Source organism: Parasteatoda tepidariorum, chromosome 2, assembly GCF_982258835.1.
Source record: "Parasteatoda tepidariorum strain Cologne lab strain chromosome 2, Ptep-v5.0, whole genome shotgun sequence".
Classification (NCBI taxonomy): domain Eukaryota; kingdom Metazoa; phylum Arthropoda; class Arachnida; order Araneae; family Theridiidae; genus Parasteatoda; species Parasteatoda tepidariorum.
Genome location: NC_141756.1, coordinates 19945107 through 19967724, shown reverse-complemented (window position 1 = coordinate 19967724; position 22618 = coordinate 19945107). Strand labels below are relative to the sequence as shown.

The 22618-nt window shown below is 29.4% G+C and overlaps 3 protein-coding genes across 4 annotated transcripts in view; 1 reads left to right on the top strand and 2 right to left on the bottom strand.

The window, feature by feature from the left end:
- Nucleotides 1-553, top strand: part of LOC107444508 (dynein axonemal heavy chain 8) — a 119880-nt gene extending 119327 nt beyond the window's left edge. For both annotated transcript variants that reach the window (XM_087156947.1, XM_087156948.1), the window contains one exon: nt 174-553. In XM_087156947.1, the coding sequence (XP_087013073.1) occupies nt 174-461 (288 nt within the window). In that variant the 3' untranslated portion in view covers nt 462-553. The remainder of the gene's footprint in view (nt 1-173) is intronic.
- A 3885-nt stretch (nt 554-4438) lies between these two features.
- Set8 (SET domain containing 8) lies at nt 4439-15548 on the bottom strand. The gene is made up of 6 exons (XM_016058666.4): nt 15305-15548; nt 11663-11875; nt 8211-8325; nt 8036-8117; nt 5161-5411; nt 4439-4765 (listed from the first exon to the last, which is right to left on the bottom strand). Exons 1-6 carry the CDS (start codon nt 15312-15314, stop codon nt 4555-4557), a joined length of 882 nt encoding a protein of 293 aa, XP_015914152.1. The 5' UTR covers nt 15315-15548; the 3' UTR covers nt 4439-4554.
- Nucleotides 15549-20355: 4807 nt separating this feature from the next.
- CCT3 (chaperonin containing TCP1 subunit 3) lies at nt 20356-22608 on the bottom strand. The gene has a single exon (XM_016058664.4). It carries the CDS (start codon nt 22322-22324, stop codon nt 20669-20671), a length of 1656 nt encoding a protein of 551 aa, XP_015914150.1. The 5' UTR covers nt 22325-22608; the 3' UTR covers nt 20356-20668.
- Between the last annotated feature and the right edge of the window lie 10 nt (nt 22609-22618).

Here is a 22618-nt window from a genome sequence, read left to right as displayed (position 1 = left end):
GAACAGTAAAGAGGAGTTCGTGTAGGTCTTTATAATGGAAGGATCGCAATATTGGGGTCTCTCTGAAACGCCTAAACTGTATAAAGAAATAAACTTTCAGTTATGATCCATAATAGAGATAAATAGACCTGATCTATTATTTTACTATTATATTTATTTATTTTTTTGTATAGGAAGGTGTTTATGTGTATGGTCTTTACCTTGATGGAGCTTCTTGGGATAGGAAAAATGCCATGCTGATTGAACCATCACCCAAAGTTCTTTTCACACTTCTCCCAGTTGTTCACATCTATGCCATAAATTCTACTGATCCAAAAGACCCAGCTCTCTATCAGTGCCCTGTATACAAGAAACCAAGACGAACTGACCTAACCTACATCACGCCTCTCTGGCTAAAGACTAACATTCACCCAAATCATTGGATTATGCGAGGTGTTGCAATCCTCTGTGATATTAAATAACTCTAAACTAAATTACATTTATTTATCAAAACTTTGCGGATAATATCTAAATTTTTTATTTAATTAAATAAAGTTGAAAACTGTTACTTTAACTCTTTACTTGTTGTCTCTACTCATTCGTTAAATCTGCGCAAAACGTTTTGATATATATATATATATTTGATAGTAAAAAAAATGAGAATATGCTAAAATTAAAGAAAACACAAATACAACTAAGTCTTATATAATGTGAAAAACTAAATATGAGCAAAAAAAAAAACGATGTGCTTAATTAACTAACATTTTGCATGAATGAAAGTAAAGGGTATGCCCTTTATGGCAAGATTAAAATAATTTAGCAGAATTCGTGTATATGAAAGTCTATTTCAGAGGGGGGGGATTCTATCCTGAAAGAATTCATTCCTATACCTTAACCCAGTGTTTCCCAAAGTGTGGTACGTGTACCCCCAGGGGTACGGGAATAGTTTATCTGGGGTACGTGTTCTTATGCGAAATATCTTGCAACAAACGAAAATTACTTAAAAATAAAGCTAGCCATAAAAATTTATGGTTACGTATTTTTCTATTGGCTATTTTTTGCAGAGTTGACAGTTAATAATTAGTGATATCAACAGCCAGTTGTGATTTTTAACTTCTGTGCAATTTTTTATAGTAAAAAAATACATTAATTTTCTGGTTAGTGGTACACAGCGTTACGAAAAATTTAGAAAGGGTACACAAAAGTCATAAGTTTTTGAAACACTGCCCTAACCTGATTCATATTCCGGAAGGAAAATCTATTTCCAGACATAAAGATAACGACAACTATGCTTGAAATATTATTTCAAAACATCAGTGGCCCCCATCCCCCCCCAAGCTCTTGGGCAAATTCTAAATTCCCCCCTGCCCAAATTATTCGTTTTATTTAGTGTAAAAATCCCCCCCCAAGCTTTAAGTGGGCGCATCATGCGCCCACCCTCCCCCCTGGTGGGGGCCCCTGCAAAACATTCACATTAGTGGTAAGAAATCCTTACAAAAAATTCAAAAGGAAGAAAATGAGCCATCATTTTATGATAGGAATACACAATAGAGTGTACAATTCATCTAAGCAAAGGATCATAAATTTATTTCCACTAGATAAGGGACAATACAAATCAAACTTAATAAGCCAATTCCAAATGACAGTTTAAAACTACAAAGGAAAAGAATTAGTGGCAATAACTTATTTTTTTAAGAGTATTAATATTTTTTCCTACTGTAGCTAATTTGGCAATTTCAGAAGAAACTTTCTCGATTTATCCAAAATAATTTCCCCGATACTACGGTTTTTATTCTAAGCCTGGCAATTTTTTTAATCAAAAAATACACCTACTTACTTCGAGTTGCATTCATTTCATCGACTAGGTCATTTCGCCGACAGGGTCGTTTCATCGACAGGCCACTTCGTTGACTAGTCGTTTCATCTACAGGGTCATTTCGTCGACATGGTCGTTTCATCGACAGGGTATTTCGTCGTAATGGTAATTTCTCTGATAGTGTCATGCATAATCTTATTTTAGAGATTTAATCTAAATATTTTTATTATTAATTAGAAAATGCTATTATTTAATTTTTGTACTAAAGTAAAATTCTTTATTGTTGTGTATTGTTCCAATTGCACTTAAAAAAAGTTTGCTTTTTAAATAAATTGATAGGTAGTTGAGAAGCGTTTAATCGAGAACGGTTGACGTATCAAAATCTACTTTTCTATATCTAAATCGTAATAGCTCGACACTTGTTTTCAGGATTGTCTTCAGAACATTACCAAGCATAATATGTGAACCGTGATCAACAGTTGATAGTGTGAAGTTAGCAATCAAATTATTTTTAATATCAAATCAAATTAATAAAATGAGATATTCGTAGAATTAAAAGTAATAAAAATATGTAAGGAAAATTTGACACTATTTCAGAGGGGGGGGGGGGAGCTAACTTTATTGCTGTAAAAATTTTCAACATTTTTAGACATATTTTAACAAAATCAGAGTTGATCTGATTCTCACAGAGATGAAAATAATTATAGGCCTTAAGTAATTATATTTGCATAAGTAAAAAAAAAATTTCTAGGTTTTTTTATGGTGGAAAAAGACTTTCTTAATGATTAATTCAATTCAATTTTCAACTTTTTATTCAGCATCTTTAACATTAGGACAGGATGAATGAATATGCTTATTCGAACTAAATAATCGAAAGCGAACTTAGTCTTAGTTTTGTTACCACTATTAGAGTTTTCTAAGAACTAGAGGCACGCAAACACGATGTTTAGATATTTATCGAAGCGGTTGTAGACTCCTACAATAATTAAAGTGCTACTCACAGGACCAAAAATATTTAGAAACATAGGTGTAATGTTGCAAGCGTGTTAGTATTTGCTCTTCACAAAATATTTTTTTAAAAACATTTCCATTTACACTTTTTAAAGGACTTTCGTCAGTGATCATCTTTAAAATATATACTCTCATTGCGAATTTTACTAATTTAAATAAAATTTTATTCACTGGCAGATCAAAAGAAACACATTTTAATATTTGGGTTAAAAAATAAGTTGACTAAACTTTTTTAAATAAACATTAATGAAAATAAAATCAGATGCATATGGACAACTCTCCTCAATGATAAGTCAATTCGTTTGTTATATCATAATTAGTTGAGTTTTTTTTTCTAAATATTTTAAATCATAAAATCCAATTAGGCAGGTTTCCTCCCTTCCTATGATTTTGAACCATTTTTTACACGATCATTTCGATTGCATACCAAGGGTGTGGAGTCATTGGGAATTTTTTTCTTTTTGTTACATTAAAGATGTCTATTTTATAAAGTAAAAGAACTTATAAATGTTTGGGGAACACATAGGATAAAATACATTGTCGACGAAATGAACCGGACCCCTTACTTCATATGTAAATTCAAAGATTAATTTTAAGCAATAAAATATCTTTCTGTAAAATTTTATATATTGATCTAGTTAATGAGGATAAAATAATTGAGCATTACAAAAAAAAAATTTTTGGAATAATTATTTGCATTCAACCTCGTTGATTATTTTCCAAGTGACAAACTTTTTCCATTGTGTGTAAGACATGAAACTTTATAACAGAAAAAGAACAGTTCATTAATAGGTTTAATCATGCAACATTCTTGGAAAATATAAATGATGATTTTATGTCAAACTGTTTTCTTCACTTAGCTACAAAGCTATATAAATTCTTCTGTTTATTGCATCATCTTCTGTGAATTTTGATATTTAGTAGTGATAGAAATAAAGTTCAAAATGCAAGAAATTTTTTTTAAATGTTGACAATAAAATGTGAACTTATCTGGTGACTTTGAAACATCCTTCAAATTTAATTTGTCAAAGATAGGAATATCTTTCTTACTGAAAAAATCTTGTAAATATATATTATATTTTAATATTCAGGTGTACTGTCATCCTCAACTAGTAAAAGTTCATAAATGCTGTAAAATAATTCATAATGAAATGGATTCATAATGAAATGGATGGAAATTCATAATGAAGTTCATAAATGAAATGGATTATTATTATGAATGGTTAAAATTTCAGTGAAGTAGAATTTAAAAGTTGTGCTAATACTCAGTTTCTTTGCATTATTTCCAGAAAGGTATTTTAAAGCTTCTGAGAATTTCCTACAAATAGCAGCACAGTGTACAAAAACATCTTATTTCCACAAAGAAAATAATATTTAACAAAAATCCTCTGCACTATTGAATGGCATAATATCTATTCATAAATATGGTATTAGAATTATCATAAAAACAGACGGTAAAAAGTTATAACTTAACAATAAAATAATATATATCTAAACTGTAATAGTACAATTCATAGCTGGGTTTCTCTTTTTGTTAAAAAAAAGTATTTTTTCTATTAAAAAATAAATAAAATATAACCTTGGTGCTAATTATGTAAAAAGCTTATGAAAGTCACAAGAACAAAACTACAATTGTGGTAAAAGCTACTTTGTTTTTATTATTAAAAGTGATGGATTCATGAATAAACAGATGGAAAAATGCAATAAAACTATATACAAGAACACACATCGTACAAGAATCTGTATTACTATAATGCCAGCCATGGGTGGAACTCCAGGGCCTCCTTACTTCGGTCACCATAATCATAAGTGAGCTCTTCACCCGCTTCAATGTCCTTGCCAGCAAAGAGAGCCAAATGAGGACAGTCTTGCAAGAAAATGGGCTGAGTCTTTAGATTCCCTTTTTTACTGTGATTCACCAGTCGGCCCAATCTACCAGATTCTTTAGTGGCATCAATACTGTAAAATAAGAAATTTATTACAACATAACCTGAATATTTCACTGATTTCGCAACTGCATTACAATACGTGCATAACTATTATCTTAAATAAAACTATTATAAAAAGTAGCATTTATTTTGATAGTGAGTATTTAATATTAATTTTTAAAAGGAATAATTTAACTTTAAATGGTTAAACATAAGAGAAATATCTTTGAAAGATGAATTTAAAAAAAAAATCAAATGATTAATTTTCACATCTTATAGTGGCAACCAACATTGACTGCAATCTAAATAATTAGCTGTAACCATTGACTTTTAGCTTCAGCAAGTGAATAAATTTCGATAAGAATTTATACAAATTTAGCAAAATGAGAAACTTTTAAGAAGAAATAAAAACAGATGAGAGCTTACCAATAACGTTTGTTTCTGTACTTGAAGTAATACATGTAGCAACCAGTGTTTTCCTTCATAGCATAAAGCCTCTCTCTTTTACATGCTTCGGTATAGTCAATGAGTTCACCATGATACTCCAGAACAAAATCCCCTCTTTTAAGTGGCTTGGTAGTTACAACTCCTCGACCTTTTTCAGGAAATTCTCGAATCTCAAATCCATCTTCCTTTGCACACAAAATGGCATTCTCCACATTTTTGTGTTTCTCTTTCTAAAACAGAAATAATTTTTCATAGTTTAAGAAAAAGAGAGTAAAAATTCAAATCAAATATAGTTTCTGAATGGTTCGCTAACTAGAATACTAATATTTAATTCATAAATTATTCATATAAATTATTGTTTAAGTAATGCATATTTTAAAATTCTACATTAAGTATTGCAAACATGTTTAGCAAACTTTCACTCTTAAAATATATATTTGAATTTAAAGATGAGTCATAACTAAGAACAATACTCTTCTTGATCTATTGCATGTTAATTGACAATCACAAAGGAAAAAATAGTAAAAAAAAACTTGGATAAAAATCTTCCCTTTACTTAGGATATACTCATTGAACATTTTTCAAAAAAAGAAAAGAAATTTTATTACGCCAGATATTGAAAACAAAATATACAAAATCAAAAAACAGCTTATGATAAAAATTTAACCAGTTGAAAAAATATTTTTTAAGAAAATATATACAGGGTGGCCACTGAAATCAGATTTCAAATTTCCCTGATTTTTCCAGGTTTTCCAGATAAAAATCTTAAAATTTCCAGGTTTTCATTTCTTTTTTCTTATAAAGTGTAGGATGTGCACAAGAAAAGTGTCTATATTATAAAATATTTTATTCAAAATGTTATTTTTTTAACATATCATCTTGAAAAAAAAAATTATTTTGACAATTTGGCAAGATTTATTATTTATTTTTTAATGCTTTGGTACAAAATTTTGAATCAAAAATCATATATTGACCAACAAAGGAGTAAAATTAAATATTAATATATAGATGGTTTTTAAAAAATCTTTTTTTTAAAATTAAAATATGTTATAAAAGGTTAAAATGAAATAAAAAAAATTAGCATTAATGCAACAATTGTAACGATTTGTCGACAAACACTGCTGTTAGCGATTGTAAAAAAATGAGAGATTGGTTGGTTTGCTGAGAAAAAATAATTCACGAATTTCTTTGAATGGGAGTAGAAAAGCTCTAAGAAAAAGAGTGCAATACAAAATCTATTATTATTAAATTATAACCAACTAATTTTTGGAGAATTTTATGAAGTTAAAAATATAAAAACATTCTGTCAAAATAGAAAAAAAAATTACCACTAAAGCATCAGAACAAACTTGAGCCATAAATGGATTCAGCCCAAGGACAGAATTTAAAAACAGAAGCTAATATCCTAATCCCTTTTTCCACCTCCACCAGAATCTTATCTAAATTGCACAGTCCCATAGCGGTCAAAGGTTTCTACATTCGTTTAGCAACAGTGGGAGAATTTTATGTGGCCTCCCAGCTTAACACTGTAATGGAGCAAGTTTTGATGCAAGCAAAGTATCAAGCATGATGCAAGCAAAGTTGATGATATTTCAACTGTTTGCCATTTAAAAAAAATGGGATAATGGACGAAATAATTTAAATTAAGAAAATTAGCAAATAATTTAAATTAGTAAAATTAAAAAAATTATCAGAGAAAAAAATTTCTAGTTTTTCTTTAAAATTCCCTGATTTTTCCAGGTTTTTATCTAAATTTCCCTGATATTTCCAGGTTTTTTCCAGTATAAAAAAATTCCCTGATAATTCCAGGTTTTCCAGGTGGGTAGCCACCTTGATATATACCAGTAATAAAAATAAAACTTCAAAAAACATAACCCTGTGTACAATTATTAACAATGAATGTAAATCACTTGAAAACAATGAACTAAAAATAATACATTAGACATGTGTACAAGGTCAGAAAAAAAACTCTTTTTTTTTCAAAAAAAAATTTATTTACTTTTTTTTTATAGTTTAAAACTAAAGGTAAAATATTTGATGTCAAGTGTTAGAAAGAAATTCATAAAATCTTAAACTATTAATATTTTCAATAACAATAAAATAAATATCCACTTACATTAAATATGTTGAAAAAGGATATAAGTAAGGTTAAGAGTTATGCCTACATAATTATTATATTCTACAATATTGTTCACTCTATCGAGTCCGAGCACCTCTCATGGTTTGAAAGAGAAACAATATTCACACAAAGAGAGACAATAATTACTGCTTAAAAAAGATCATCCACTGGACACTAGAAACCAGGTCCAGAGGCCACCGAAGGAAAAAGATGTAAGGATGACTTGGAAATAATTAAGATCTATAGGTGGGGAAGTCAAAATAGAAGGCTGTATGGATATAGAATTGAATAGAACAAGCTAGGGCTCACAAAGGGCTGTAGAGCTAAAGCAGATGGTGTCTAAATTGGAATGGCTGACATTTGCTATTTTTACAAGCATTATTAATTAACATAAAAAGATGTTGAATCAAAAATCCAAATTTTTCAAAAATCTTCATTTGTATCTTTAAAAAATGTTCTGCTCATTTTAACCATTTTTTCTTAGAAATTTTATTTGGTCTTTTAGAGTTACTTTCAATGCCCTGAAATAAATAGGTTTTCTTGTCCGAAAAAAATACACCTTTGATTTAATTCAACAAATAATCTGAGAAGCTAAAGTCATATGTTATAATTTCAAGAGACAGATATTAAAATTTATTTCTTCTATTCAACATTATTACAGACAAAAAGTTGTGAAGAATAACAATTTGTGAAGTACATAAAAGCAAGAGCATCACTTATAAATAATAAACATACCATAACACTATTAAAGGTTTTTCTATTACTTCGCCGTACAGGAAAGAATTCTGTCAACTGTGTATTTCGAAGCGTCTGTTTCCTAAGAAAAATCATTAAAAAATAATATTTTTGAAATTAATGCAAAACAAGTTGAGACATTACATAGTTTGTATTTATAAAAACTTTTAGTTACTTTTTCTTTGAAGTATCACTGTTTGTAACTCTGTTTTTCTTCTCTTTCTGCTCAACTGCAATCGTTTTGAGAGCCTTAATTTCATTTTCAGAGCAATCAACATCCTTTTTCTCAGCTGAAAACACACATGACATAAAAAATAAATAATATCTTTATTAAAAAAAAAGTGATGAAACATATTTTTAAAAAAAAAATCTATGAGAAAGAACAATAAGATCGATCAACTGAGAACATTGTTAATATTATCCAATACAAAAAATAAAGCATTAAGAATTAAGTCATGAGAAAAATTATAAATGAGACCAATAAAATATTTTAAAATTAAATTTATCAAGTCTTTTTTTCAAAATGACAAATAATAAAATTTAAATATAAACTATTATATACTGTGAAATACCAATAAAGCATCCTGAATTTCAATGAAAAGCGCACGCTTTGATGAGGGGGCGAATATAAAATACAAATAATCATAATAATAAGAAATACATACAATGTATAAAAACATATAATTTAATTAAATAGATTTTAGAAATACAATTATAAAAATAGAGTTTTAAATTATATTTTTCTTTCACTTTTAACAACCACATTAGTTGTCTTTTTATTCTTATTATGAAAAATGTTGGCACGATCACAACATGTGAAAACAACAAACAAAGAAATTAAGCTAAACAAAAGATCAAATCAAATTCGACATAATTATTACAAATTTAGAAGAAAATTTAATATTGTCTAATTAATCAAAAATGTTGTCGAAATAATCATCAAGATTGTTTCATCATTAAATGAAATGATTGGTTCTTCAGTCATCAAGTTTCTTCAGTAAATGAAACAAGGCATCTTCGCTTTCTTGAAAATGAAAGCAAAACTATGCAACCTCATGCTAAACCAGTTTTTTCTTATCCCCATAAATAATTCTAAGAAATCAAAGCCTTTTCTTAATACTCAACTGTTCATTCACTCATCAGCTTTCCTCCCTCCGTCTCTTTTTGATGATCAACAGGGAATGAAAAAATAATAATAATTAAAGTGAATACTCCAAAAAGTTGGTATCCAGTATTCTGTTCTGAAATACTGTCGGTGTTCTCCTTGGTTGGAAATTATGAAAAACTACTTTGCCTGAAACCATTAATGACAGCTTAAAGAATTTTTTTTTCCGGGTGGATAATATTAAGTTTAATGCTCGCAACACTTTCTTTTCTTTTTTGTTACATATTAGAAGTTAGGAGGACTCTTTCAAGAGGAATAAGTTAGAGGACTCTCTGAATAATGGGATTTTCTTACATTATTGATATAGAAATAGAACTAAAGCTAAAAATAAATTAAAAGCAGGAAATCTTGACGAGTATTCGCTTTAATCAAACTATTTGTACAAGTTCAAATCTTAACTATTTGGATAACTTTTTAGTTAGCTCATTAAAAAGTTATCCATACAGTTCGATTTTTTTAAAAGACAAATTATATATACACCATTTTTTTAAAAATATTCTTTCTTGTGGTTTTTATATTATTTTTTTTAAAAAATAACCTTGAAGAATAGATTAAGATACCTAGAAGGTGAGATTAAAGAATCTTTGTAGGAGATAATTAGACCATATAACACAAAATAAGTTAAAATATTCAGAAACAATTTAAAAAAAAGGTACTTATCAGTTATAAGAACCAAGAAGCCATGTTTTCTACACAAGTAGCAACAATGCCACATTCTGGTTTACTCAGGTCACCAGCTACCCATAACAACTACACACAGGCACATCAAATGTGATAATATAGTGATCATTAACGAAAGATAACAATGCATATAAAAAAGATAATATTGCAAAACCACAATTATTGAATACTATGATATTATTGTAAATGGAGATAAAATTTTATTTGGGCAACCAGAATATCGACTTATGTTAAAATAATATCAATCCGTTAAACTGAAAAACATCACAATATGTAGTTAAATATTAAGATTATTTTACAATACAGTAGAGAACCGATTATCCGGAACGATCGGGACTATCGCTATTCCGGATAACTGATTTTTCCGGTTTTCTGAATCGCTACAAAAAGCCGTTTTTTTAGTGTTAAACCCAACTAAAAAAAATAAATATTTGGAAATAATCTTAAAAATAAGAAAAAACGATGAGGTAATACACTAATAATTATTTCTGAAATGATGGTAAGGTAAACATCTTTCAAAAAAGAAAGAAAAATCCTAAAATCCTATGAGGAAAAAAAATTTTTTTTTAAAAAATTGCGGGAAAATTTATCGAATTTCGTTCCGGTTTTTTGGTTTTCCGGTTTTCTGATTTCCGGATAACGGGTTCTGTACTGTACATTAAAAGATTAAAATTCACACACATCGGTGATAGGGATCAATGTTGGTGTTGGGACAAACTTAAAAAAGCAGCCAAGGGGCCGTTCAAAAAGTATGTACATCCCGAAGGGGGGGAGGGGATTTGGTATTTTGTACAGTTTTGTACGATGGGGAGGGGGGAGCAGAGCTCATTCTAGGCAGAAAAAAGGGCAGGGTGCAAAAGTTTAAAAAAAGGGCATTATTATTCTAAAAAGGCAATATACGTTCTATTAAAAAGCATTGTCAATCAGAAAAAGAATTTTTTTTTAACTTAACTGAGAGTAGCAAAGCAATCATTAATTACTTATTTTCATTAATAAATTAACATATATATCGAGTTAATGAGCTAATTAGCTTAGTAATTTATTTAAAATGCATGCATATATTAATAAAATAATAAATGTATGTTTTTAAGTGTGTATAGATAGTTATGATTTAATAATTAAAATGATTAATAATAATTATGATTTAATGATAGTGGAAGTAACTGCAATTTTTCAAAGACAAGTGCAACAATGGGTTGTGATGGCTATTTTTCCTTTCCCATATAAATCTATGTATTGACAGCAATGACAAACTAAATAAAAAGAGTTAAAAATAACAGTTCATGAAATCCATTGTAGAGTTTGGGGGAAAAGTAAAGAAGGGTTGGATGAAAAAGGAAAGAAGGGTTCAGGAAAGAAAGGGCAAAAAGGGTATGGAGTCTATTACATCAGGGCACTAATTTACTTCAGGGGCAACAGGGTGAATTCTTTTGACTAAAAGGGCAGCAGGGTGCTGCGCCCTGTTTACCCTGCCTAGAATGAGCTCTGGGGGGGAGGTATTATACAAAGTACGTACATTATAAGCATGCACCAAATTTAAATTTGACGTTTTCCTACACACTCCTTAAATAAATATTTAATTTATGAAAAAGAGGGGTAGACTAATAAAATGTACATACTCTAAGGGGGGGGGGGAGTAAGACCTTATGCATGGTAATGTACGAAGGGGGGTAAAAAATTTCCATTTTAGTGTGCATATTTTTTTAACGGCCCCCAACAACAATAGTCCCTTTAACTACTAAGTACCAAGATAAAAAATAATTATGAATTATTATGCAGACCTCTTGAAATTACATCTGAAGCACAAGATGTTGTAGCACATGGTAGAGCTGCAGCATCAGGTGAGGGTAGTGAGCTTTCAGGCAATAAATTATCATCATTGGCAGCAACAGGAGAGAAGTATTCATCAATGTTGGACTGAGAAGTGTCAGGAGACCGGAGCTTATCACTAACCTGAGACAATTTCTTAGGTTTACCACTCTTTCTTTTATTGTCTGAAAATTAAAATTGATATGTTAATTGCCTAAAAATAAATGCATACATAAATCTGCAATAAAAGACATTTTTTAAAAATTTAACACTAGACAGACAATTGGGGCCAATTTGGTATCCCTCGTTTTTATTGCTCTGTAGTTCGAAAAATAATTCATTAAAAGTATTGAATATTTCTGGTATCTATAGTGGTACAATAGACCACTGGTCGACATGCCTTGCTCGTAAGAGCTGCCCAATCTTTAAATCTTAAAATCATTGAATAAAAATCAAATCAGATTTAAACAAAGTTTTCATGCGTAATTTTTTGAGAATTTACAATTGAAAATTTTGTTATATGTTAGTAAGATTATAGTCTATTTTTTTTTTTTACAAACCTTATTCTGACTGAGTGAAGGTCAAAGATAATAAGATAATGTTGCAGATTGACTCTATAAATTTTAGTACAAAGGTCCTGTGTAAGAATATATGGTTGGTAACTAAAGCAAGGGAAAAAATGAGACATTAAAAAAATAACCTTAAAACATTACTAAAAAATTCATTTAATTAACATATTACATCAACATTTAATACTTGTTGAATCTATGGTCAAACAAAGATTTAAAGTAACTGCATTTTAGAAGTTCATTACTTTATGTATCTTCTAGTTGAAACCTGAACTTTATGAAAGTAACTTGGTTGCTTTTCTACTAGTATAAGCCGGGTCTTCACGTGTAGTTCATTGATATATTAGCGTCGACAATATGCCAAGAAAAGTTTGATAAGAATTAGCTACAATTATAACAGCTCAAGTTTAAAAAAATCTTTTTATTAGATAAAAGAATTAAAAAAAGTTTTACTAAATATTTAATACAATGGAACCCTGATTTTACAGTCTCTGTCAGATTAGTAATAAAAAATGCACGAAGCAAGAAAACGAAAAAAATTCAAAATAAAAAACAATATTTTTAAAAACCACGTTTCTGTAGTAGAGAATAATAATTTTAAAAAAATTTTGAAAAACGAAAAACGTGGGGCGCATGAAATACATAACAGTAATGTTATATTAGTGTGTGTATGTGTGCTCTTGAGAATATGTTTATGTATATCTGTAACTGTAATTGTATCTGAATGTAGATCTGGAATATGTTTGTGTATATGCATATGTATGTAGCTGTGCATGTGTAAATGTGTATAGAAAATGTGTATATATATGCGTATATGTACTGTTATGTATTTCATTCGCCCCACGTTTTTCGTTTTTCAATTTTTTTTTAATTATTATTCTCCACTACAAAAACGTGGTTTTTAAAAATATTGTTTTTTATTTTGAATTTTTTTATTTTAAATTATAATTTTTTTTAATTTTTATTTTATATTTTTTAAAAATTATTACTTTTTAATTATTATTCTTCACTACAAAAAAACGTGGTTTTTAAAAATATATATTTTTATTTAGATTATTTTTCTTAGTCAAGAGTAGTCAAGACTACTACAAGACCACTACTAAAATAATAGAACTTTCATTTTAAATGAGGGATACGAAAATCTTTATAGAAAAACAATACCTTTACGACTTTCATTAGTTTTATGCTGATGACAACCAAAACGATCTGGAAATGAATGAGGAAAAACTGGATCCTACCACGTGATTTTTCAGCCAATAAAAATACTCCGACAGTAAAAATCTTTTCACCTGACATGTAATACTAATTTGAAATAATGGAATCAACAACAAAAGACTATCTCAAAAATGATTTTTCTTTAAAATTTTAATTTTATTTTACTTTGTATGTCTTTTTTCTCTTCATTTTCATGCATTGTCATCCAATTCTGAACTATGCGCCAAATTTGAAGTTTGTGGCTAATCGGGAAGTTAGTTTAAAATCGATTGCAAAATTCCACCCGGACAGACATACACGAAGGCAAGTTTATATAAATGTGGTAAAATCGGGGCTAAGAAAAATTAAGCACATTAATAACTGACAAATTATCAGAAATTAATTTGAAATTATATGATATAATTGCCTAGCTCATAAAAAAGTGATACTAAAGTAAAAAATTGTTTAATCAAAATTATCAAACAAAAAAAATTCATTTTAAATATTTATTAAAAGAAAATTTATGTATATAATTTGTAGGAAAGTGTGCTTGAAAGAGATTACATACACTTAGGGTTCATGCCAGTATAGGCGACATGATGACAATTGTAGCCAAAATGTTCTACAAATGTTTCTAAAATCATACACATTAGTGAAAATTTTGACTTCTTGAAAGTATATTAAGGATGCTTTATTATAATGAATTATACAAAATAAGCTTTCAATAATTGGAATTGAAAAAAATCACATTGAATTTCATGCATTTAAAACAAAAATGTTGTAATAATTTTATTGTTCTACACATGGAATGGAATTTAAATGCATGGTATTCAAATGGAAAAACTAGAAGTGTCTGGTACAAAAATTTTTTAAATTAAACAAAATTCTTTTAAATTTGTTGAAATTTCAAAATTACATGTTATGTTGTGCTTTGCGTTCATATACTAACAGTATAATTTGTCCTCAATGAAATAATATTTTTTGTTGTTAGAATTGACTTTATTTAAAATTTTATAAATAATTAATTTTTAATATAATATTTTGTTACTTTTTACTTTCTCTGTTTTCTTTCTTTATTTATTATCTGGTCACAGCATCTTAATCTCTATGTTGAATATATTTATTAATATTATTTTACCTTTTTTTATTAAATAAATACTAATTTTCAATGAACCTAATTAGGTTTAGAATGTTATTAATTTCAATAAATAATTTTAGATGTGTACCAAAACGCAAATAATGTAATTGTGAATTTTTTTTTTGCAAGTTCCTCTACCGTATTATTAAGTTTTTGAACCCCTAAATTTTCATCGCTGGTTTGAAGTCTACATATACTCAAGAGATTACATCATTACAATCTTATGTTATAAGCGATTTCTAAAAATCTATTTTGTCTAGATTATACAAAATGGTTTAGCAGCTAATAATCTGCTTTTAAGAAATTTTAGAGTGAAAATTCATAAAATCATAAAGAAGCAACTTTAATTATTTCATGTTATCTAAGAGAACTAACCCATAATAAAAATATAATTTAACGTTTATATTTCTTATTAAATAGCAAACATCAACAATGTATATTTAATAAAAATAATTAATTAACAGTGAAGCAACGACAATAAATTTATAGTTCACAATAGACATTTATGCTCGAGTTTCCAAAGCCATTATTGAAAAAAAAATCAACACAATATATTTACTTGCAATGCGATTTTATATACAAATTTATAATGAATTTAAGTAAGGAATCACCAACAATTTATATGTAAAATTTCAAACAAAATAAATATATAGATAAAAATAAAGCAAATTGTATCAATTTATTGGTCGCTCACAAATGCCAAAGCTACTCACATTTCAACATTCCGGTATAAATAATTGTTAGTAAAGCTGACTTATTGAAAAAAATAGATGGATAGTCAAGTGAACATAAATAAAAACAATGATGTTTAGAAGAAAATTATTTCAATTAAATAAATGGCATTTTTCATTTTAGAAAAACAATTAGAACATAAATAAGAATATCCGTTAGAGCGTTGGAGTGCACAAAATTAAAATAAAAAACAAACAACAAAATTCAAATCCAGGCGGTTACTATAATATTAACTGCTATATATTGTATTAACAGCTGTATTATTACTGTAGATGGAAATTACAATTTGCTGATTATTTGGTTCGTGAGGTGAAGGGATTTTAATTAAAATTCTTGAAAAAATATTTGATTTTAAGTCAATCGAAAGATTAAATTAAAACTATCATTTTGTAACCCTAAAAGAACGTTTAAAAGAAAAATTTCAAATTGAATAAAGCTGGGAAGGTGTGGAATTGCTCATCTGGATCATTACTGAGAGTTTCACGAGTAAATAGTTATTAGCTATATTAAATTTAAAGTTCGTTGAGAAAATATTTCATTAAGAAAACGTTTGTCTTTAAGATTGCTTTGTTTGTTCATGCTAGGTAGGTAGGTATTAACGTCGTACAAGAGCTGCACAATGGGCTATTGGCGATGGTCTGGGAAACATCCGTAAAGATGATCCTAGGACATGCCATCACAATTTTAATCCTATGCAGAGGGGATGGCCTCCTCATTTTATTAATCCAACCACCTGCGACTGAAGTCGTGCACTTTACGATCCAACAGTTTTAAAGAGGACCGATACCGCGCACCCTCATTTCCTACGCAGACTGACCAAAGTGGTAACCCATCTGCTTAATGACCAATCAGTGATGCTTGACTTCGCTGTTTTATTGGATGTTGTTGTTGTTGTTGTTAATTTACGTCGCACTAGAGCTGCACAATGGGCTATTGGCGACGGTCTGGGAAACATCCCTGAGGATGATCCGAAGACATGCCATCACAATTTTGATCCTCTGCGAAGGGGATGGCACCCCCGCTTCGGTGGCCCGACGACCTGCGCGCGAAGTCGAGCACTTTACGGTAACACAGTTTAACGAGGACCCATACCGCACACCCTCGGTCCCTACGCAGACTGATCCAAGTGGTCACCCACCCGCACACTGACCGTAGTCAGTGATGCTTGACTTCGGTGATCTGCTGGGAACCGTGTCTTAACGATCAGTCCACTGCGGGACCTGTTTTATTGGAAACCATGTCTTTACAAAGGAAAATTAGCTGTGTGCTTTTTTCCCCTATACCTTATTGTAATATAGACTCCATTAAAAAGTAGGAGGATATAAGTTAAGTCAAACATGTTCGGCTATGTGGTTGTTGCAAAATTCCTTGGAATCTAAAAAATTTCATTTTAATCAGGAATATATGTATCTAGCTCTCTATTGATACACAGTGAAAAGTTATCACTTTTTCAGCCTTATTTTAAACAACAACAAAAAAACATTTGAAACATAACTTCGATTATTTAAAGTTGATCCAAACAAGCTGATATCGAATAGAAGCTGTGAAATTGAAAGATAAGAAAATTGGAACATATTATATTAATTTTTAATTTTTTTCAAAATTATGAAAATAGAAGAAAATATAAAATTATATTTGTTTAATATGATTAAAAATATTCCTAGCATGTGAAATTTTTTTAAAATCAATTTTTAAAAGTAAGAAATTTATTTAAATGCCCTTATCTATCTGCTCTCTATTTTTTACAGATACCTGATTATCAAGTGCATACAGATAATCTCTCAAAAAACTATTAAAATTATGTGGTCAGAGAGAGCTTGCTATTTCCTTTCAAGATGATAAATGGAATCAGTGGGTATAAAATAGCAAGCATGATAATTGAATCAACATAAAATTTTAAAAGACAATTTTATTGGAAATATTAATAAATTTTGTTGAATCAGTTTTACTTGTCTCGGCTTAAAGTCTATTAGGATTTTTATAGTTCTTACCTCTTATATTATTTTTGAATCTAAAATTCTTAAACAAACAAACATTTTGTGTCTCTGCTTGCAGATAACCCATGCATTCTCTATGGTATTAAGATCCGGAGAGATATCTTAAAACAGTCACAAGTTTGTAAGGCAATACTTCTGTTTTTAGAATTATGGCCAATAGCCAAAGCTTATTGAAAATTTTCTTTTTATGAAAATTCCTTGTTTAGTCCTTCCCTCATTCTATGTGTCATAGATTTCTTATTCTGAACACTGTCCATCATTACTTGAACAAGATCTCTCTATACCTTTCCAAAAAGATGCACCCAATCAATAAATCTGTTGCTGTGTATTTAATTCTAGTATTCATCTTGTTTTGCATGTTCAACTCTTATAAAAGTTAACTTCGAAAACTTCAAACCTATGTCGAGGTGTAGCGTGGGGTTACACAATGGCATGCCACTGACTTTTCAAAGTATCCAGTTTTTTGCCAATTCTTCCAGTTTTTTATGACTTAGTTTTTTTATTTACAGTAAAATTTGCTTATTTCTCTAATTTTTCATTACTTGTATTTTCTTTTACAATAGAATTGTTTGTCAATAAAATTATTTTTTCTTACTTTTTCAAATATGTGAGCAGTTCAGAAATTCCATGCTTTTTTTTCATTATTTCGCATTAAATTTTGTCATGCATTCAAAATAAATGTGAGAAACTTTACTTCAAACTGATTATTTATAATTTGGAAAATTGTAAATCAAATGCAGTTGAACAAAAATAAATTTCCAACATTTCATTTTGAAAAAAAAAAAAAAAAACACATAAAAGATGGGATTTTTAGCAAGTAATTCCATTTCCATTCGCAAAATATTTCAAAAAAAGCTTTTCGTTATAAAATTTTTGATTAGTTCCTTTTGCCCTTAAAAAATAACACATTTCAATTGTTTTAAACAATGTTCAATTATTTTTTTTATACTAATGTTGCTTTGATTTATTGATGCAGTTAATAAAACCTTTTTATAAAATCAAAAAAAAACTCCAAAATAAATTATTAGCACTGGTAAAATTATACCCTAGCATTTTTTTTTTCTTTCCCGGGTATAGTCGGGCACACTGCCCCTGGGGACTGGTCCTCTATGTTGGGTGTGAGACCAACTACCCCACCCTGTAAAAGACCTCAAGTTCAGAAACCTCAGCAATGTGCAAGGTATATCCCCTATTAGATGGTTCAACGACATGGAAATGACCCGAAAACCTTAATGATTAGAAATTGGAAGGGAGTTGCAATGGATAGGAGGTGCTGGCGTCTGTCAGTTGTTGAGGCAGCCAAGGCTTGCTAGGGGCTGTTGTGCTGACTAAGAAGAATTATTTTCCTTACTAATATTTAGTTAAAACCCTAGATAATTACATCTAATGCCATAGCTGCTAATATGGAAAGAAAAAAAATCCTGTACATTTCACGAAATATAAATTTCATAACTATTGCAATATAAACCATATATTCTACACACAGGGAAACTTAGGGATTAGAAATTAAGTCATCAAAATAACTATAAATGATCTGCAATTTTTTTCCATTTATGATTGATATTAAATGAACTTGAAATGTTTTTATAATGTTTACTTATAGTTTTGAATAGTAATAGAAATTTAATTCATGAAAGTTAGTTTAATATATTATAAATTAATTCATTGAAAATTCAGGTAATTTTAGAAGGGAGATCTGATAAAAAAATAAACTAAAAACTTCAGAAAAAAAAAAAAAAGCTTCAAACTGATTATTATAAATAAAACTCACTTCATTATATATTGATTTGGCAATAATTTAAATTTTCAAATAAGAAATAAATTAGTGAAAATTTTATTTGAAAAGGGATCATTTTAGGAAACTTACTAAATCAAACTTACTCAAAAATGTACTAAAACTAGAATTTTAACTAAACCAGTAGAAATCTAGTAGTCTACTAGAAAATTCAGCAGTCGTCAACTGTGTAATTTAGTTATTCTATAGCTAATAAATAGACTATATTTTTCAAAATATTATTTTTATATCAAATTATCATAGCTTAAGGGAAATAATCTTACATTTTCATTAAAATATAGATAAAGGATAAAATTTTACATTTGCTACCTTTCAACATGCTACAATAATATCCTAACTTCTTATAATTGATAAAAGTCAACTTGACGAATCCTAAATGAAGAGTTGTAAATACAATATCTCTCTCATAATGTAAGAATTTACTTTAGTGACTTGTCAGATATGTTTTTTGAATAATTTATTTCACTTTATCTACAAAAAAAAAAACTTACAACAATGAATTTTGAAATGATTATAAGTTAAATACATTGTTGGGATATACAGCAGCTAACTTGTTAAAAACAAAAAATAGGAACACAAAGCATAAGCCAATTAGGGGTAATTGAGACACTGAATGTTAAATTACCTACCAATGAGGAATATCTCACCCTTATAGAACCTAATTCAAGAAAAACTTACTTCTTACACGAATAATAAATATGAATTGCGATATTGAAGTTTTAACTCGCAAAATACAAATAATTTTTAGATCATGCGAATACGAATCACAATTATATTTTTTAAATTACGTATAAATGTGAAATCCATATTACAACCAATTTAAAATAGTTTTCTATGTATTGATTTACATTTATTTATGCATGAAATAGAAAGACATAATTGACCCACGAATTTAGTTCTTACCCTGAAAGCATTAATTCCTGAAGTAAAATTTCTTCTTTTTATTTTATTCATAATAAAATAGATAATGAAAAGTTGTTTTAATTTAATTTGTACCTTTGTTAAACACAATTTCATTGACTTAAAAAAAAAAAAACGAAAACAAGGAAGATTTGTTGTGAATAATAATTAGTACTAATAGCAAAATTAAATAAAAGATATTTGAAAAACTAGCAAAAATTCATAAAAGATTAGGAATTAATGTTTTTAATAAAAAAAATAGGAAAAGGTAAAATAATTTAAAACACAAACAAACCACAAAGGCATAATCTTAGAAACACAATAAAGTGACAAAGAACAATATAATTAAGTAACTTTATTTTATATAGCTATTTTAGCAAAATATAAAGCAATAGATCTTGCTTGTTAAATGAAAATCCACCCAAAATCATTAGTCAACTTTGTTGAACATTAGTTGCAGCATGATTCTGAATACATTAGCCATTTTAAGTTCACATTATGTTAGTCTTAAAAATGCGTGAGCAACGAATCACAGTAAATGTGTAAACACATTAGCAACTTTTCTGTATAAATAATAAGAAAAATAAAATGGAAGGTGATACAAAAGAAGTTGGAAATAGATGATGTTAAAAAGAAAACTTGAACAAAACAATTTATTCCTTCATAGATTCCTCGGATGGCTCCATGCTGGGGTTAATCTGTGGATTATCTTCCTTCTTTTTGATACCGGATAGAATATCGTCGATTCTTAATAACATGATAGCAGTCTCTACAGCGGTTTTATAAACCTGCAATTTAACAGCTAAAGGTTCCCAGACACCATATACCTTCATATCAACTAGCTGACCAGTTCCTCCGTCAATACCCCAATTTATATTTCCAGATGTAGCATGCTTAGCACGTAGAGCTGTTAATGAACGAATAACATCTCCACCACAATTTTGAATGAGGGTACGAGGAATAACTTCAAGGGCAGCGGCCACAGCTCTGTAGGGCCACTGATCAATTCCAGTGATGCTCTTAGATTTTTCCATTAATCGTTGACCTATGGCCATCTCTACAGCACCGCCTCCAGGCACCAAGTAAGGATCCAAAACAACGTTACGAGCAACGCACATGGCATCTTGAAGACTACGTTCGATCCCGGCAAGAATATCTTTACTAGCACCACGTAAGAGAATAGTGCAAGCTTTAGGATTTTCACATTCCACTACAAAACAGAAATATTCATCTCCAATTTTTTCGATCTTGAACAGACCAGCTTTGGTGCCAATATCCTCCTCTTTCAATTCGTCAACTCTATTAACGACTGTAGCACCACAGGCTCTGGCGATTCGATTATTATCAGTCTTGCGGACTCTACGCACTGCAGTGATGTTAGCCTTGACTAAGTAGTGCTGAGCAAGATCACTCACGCCCTTCTCTGTAAAGAGAACATCAGGCTTGAACTTGATTATTTCTGCACACATATCTTGTATGTACTTTTCTTCCAATTGCAAAATTTTAGTGAAGTCTTCCTCCTTTGAAATTTCAATTTCAGTTTGGCTTTCACCTTTCTTGTATTCTAAATTACAGTCCAGCAGCATGATTCGTGGATTTTTAATGAACCGGCGCATTTTTGAGTGTGTGACATCTTTATTCAGCATAACTCCATTTAATACTTTAGAATCTTCAATAGTTCCACCAGGAATCTTCTCAACTTTTGCATAACGCTTGATATCTATTTCAGTACGACCATTAACTTCCATTTGAACAGTCCTGACAGCATCAAGTGCAATCTGGCATGCTTTGTCATTCCAGGAACCCATTGGCTTTGTTCTCAAGCATCCATTAATGATTTTCAACATCTCATCAGCGTTATCAACATCTACAGGGGTTGAGACTTCTGAGTGTAGGAGACTTATAGCATCATCAAGAGCTTGTCGATATGCATTGATGATCACGGTAGGATGAGTATTTTGTTCTAAAAATGGGAGTGACTTATGCAGCAACTCACCGGCAAGTACAATGACAGATGTAGTGCCATCGCCAACTTCTTCATCTTGTGTACGGCTGATCTCGATCATAGTCTTTGCAGCTGGATGCTGAGCAGTTATTTCTCGTAAAATTGCATTTCCATCATTTGTCATAACAACACCTCCCATGGGATCCAGAAGCATTTTTAACATAGCTCTGGGGCCAAGGCACGTGCGGATGACATCTGACACGGCTTTTGCGGCCTGTATATTTTGGACTTGAACTTTACGTCCAGATTCCCTTGTAGTGTCTTGACTAAGAACTAAAATAGGTGTACCACCCAACTGCATCATAATTTTTGATAGAAGACAATTGTATAAGGAATTTAAATAGGAAGCTGTAGTTTAAACAACAATGTGATGGGCGAAAGAGATGAATCAGTAGCAGTGGAAGTTAAAGTTAATTAAAAACGAAAGCTAAAAAGAAATTAACTAGTATTTAAAAAAGAACATGAAATTGATTTTTTTGTTATGAAAACACTATTTTATCATCTATAGGGTATATATATTTGTTTTTTAAAAGGTTTTATAATACAATAAAAATTTAACTTTGACTGTACTTTAGCAGACAACTGTCTGAATCCTTTA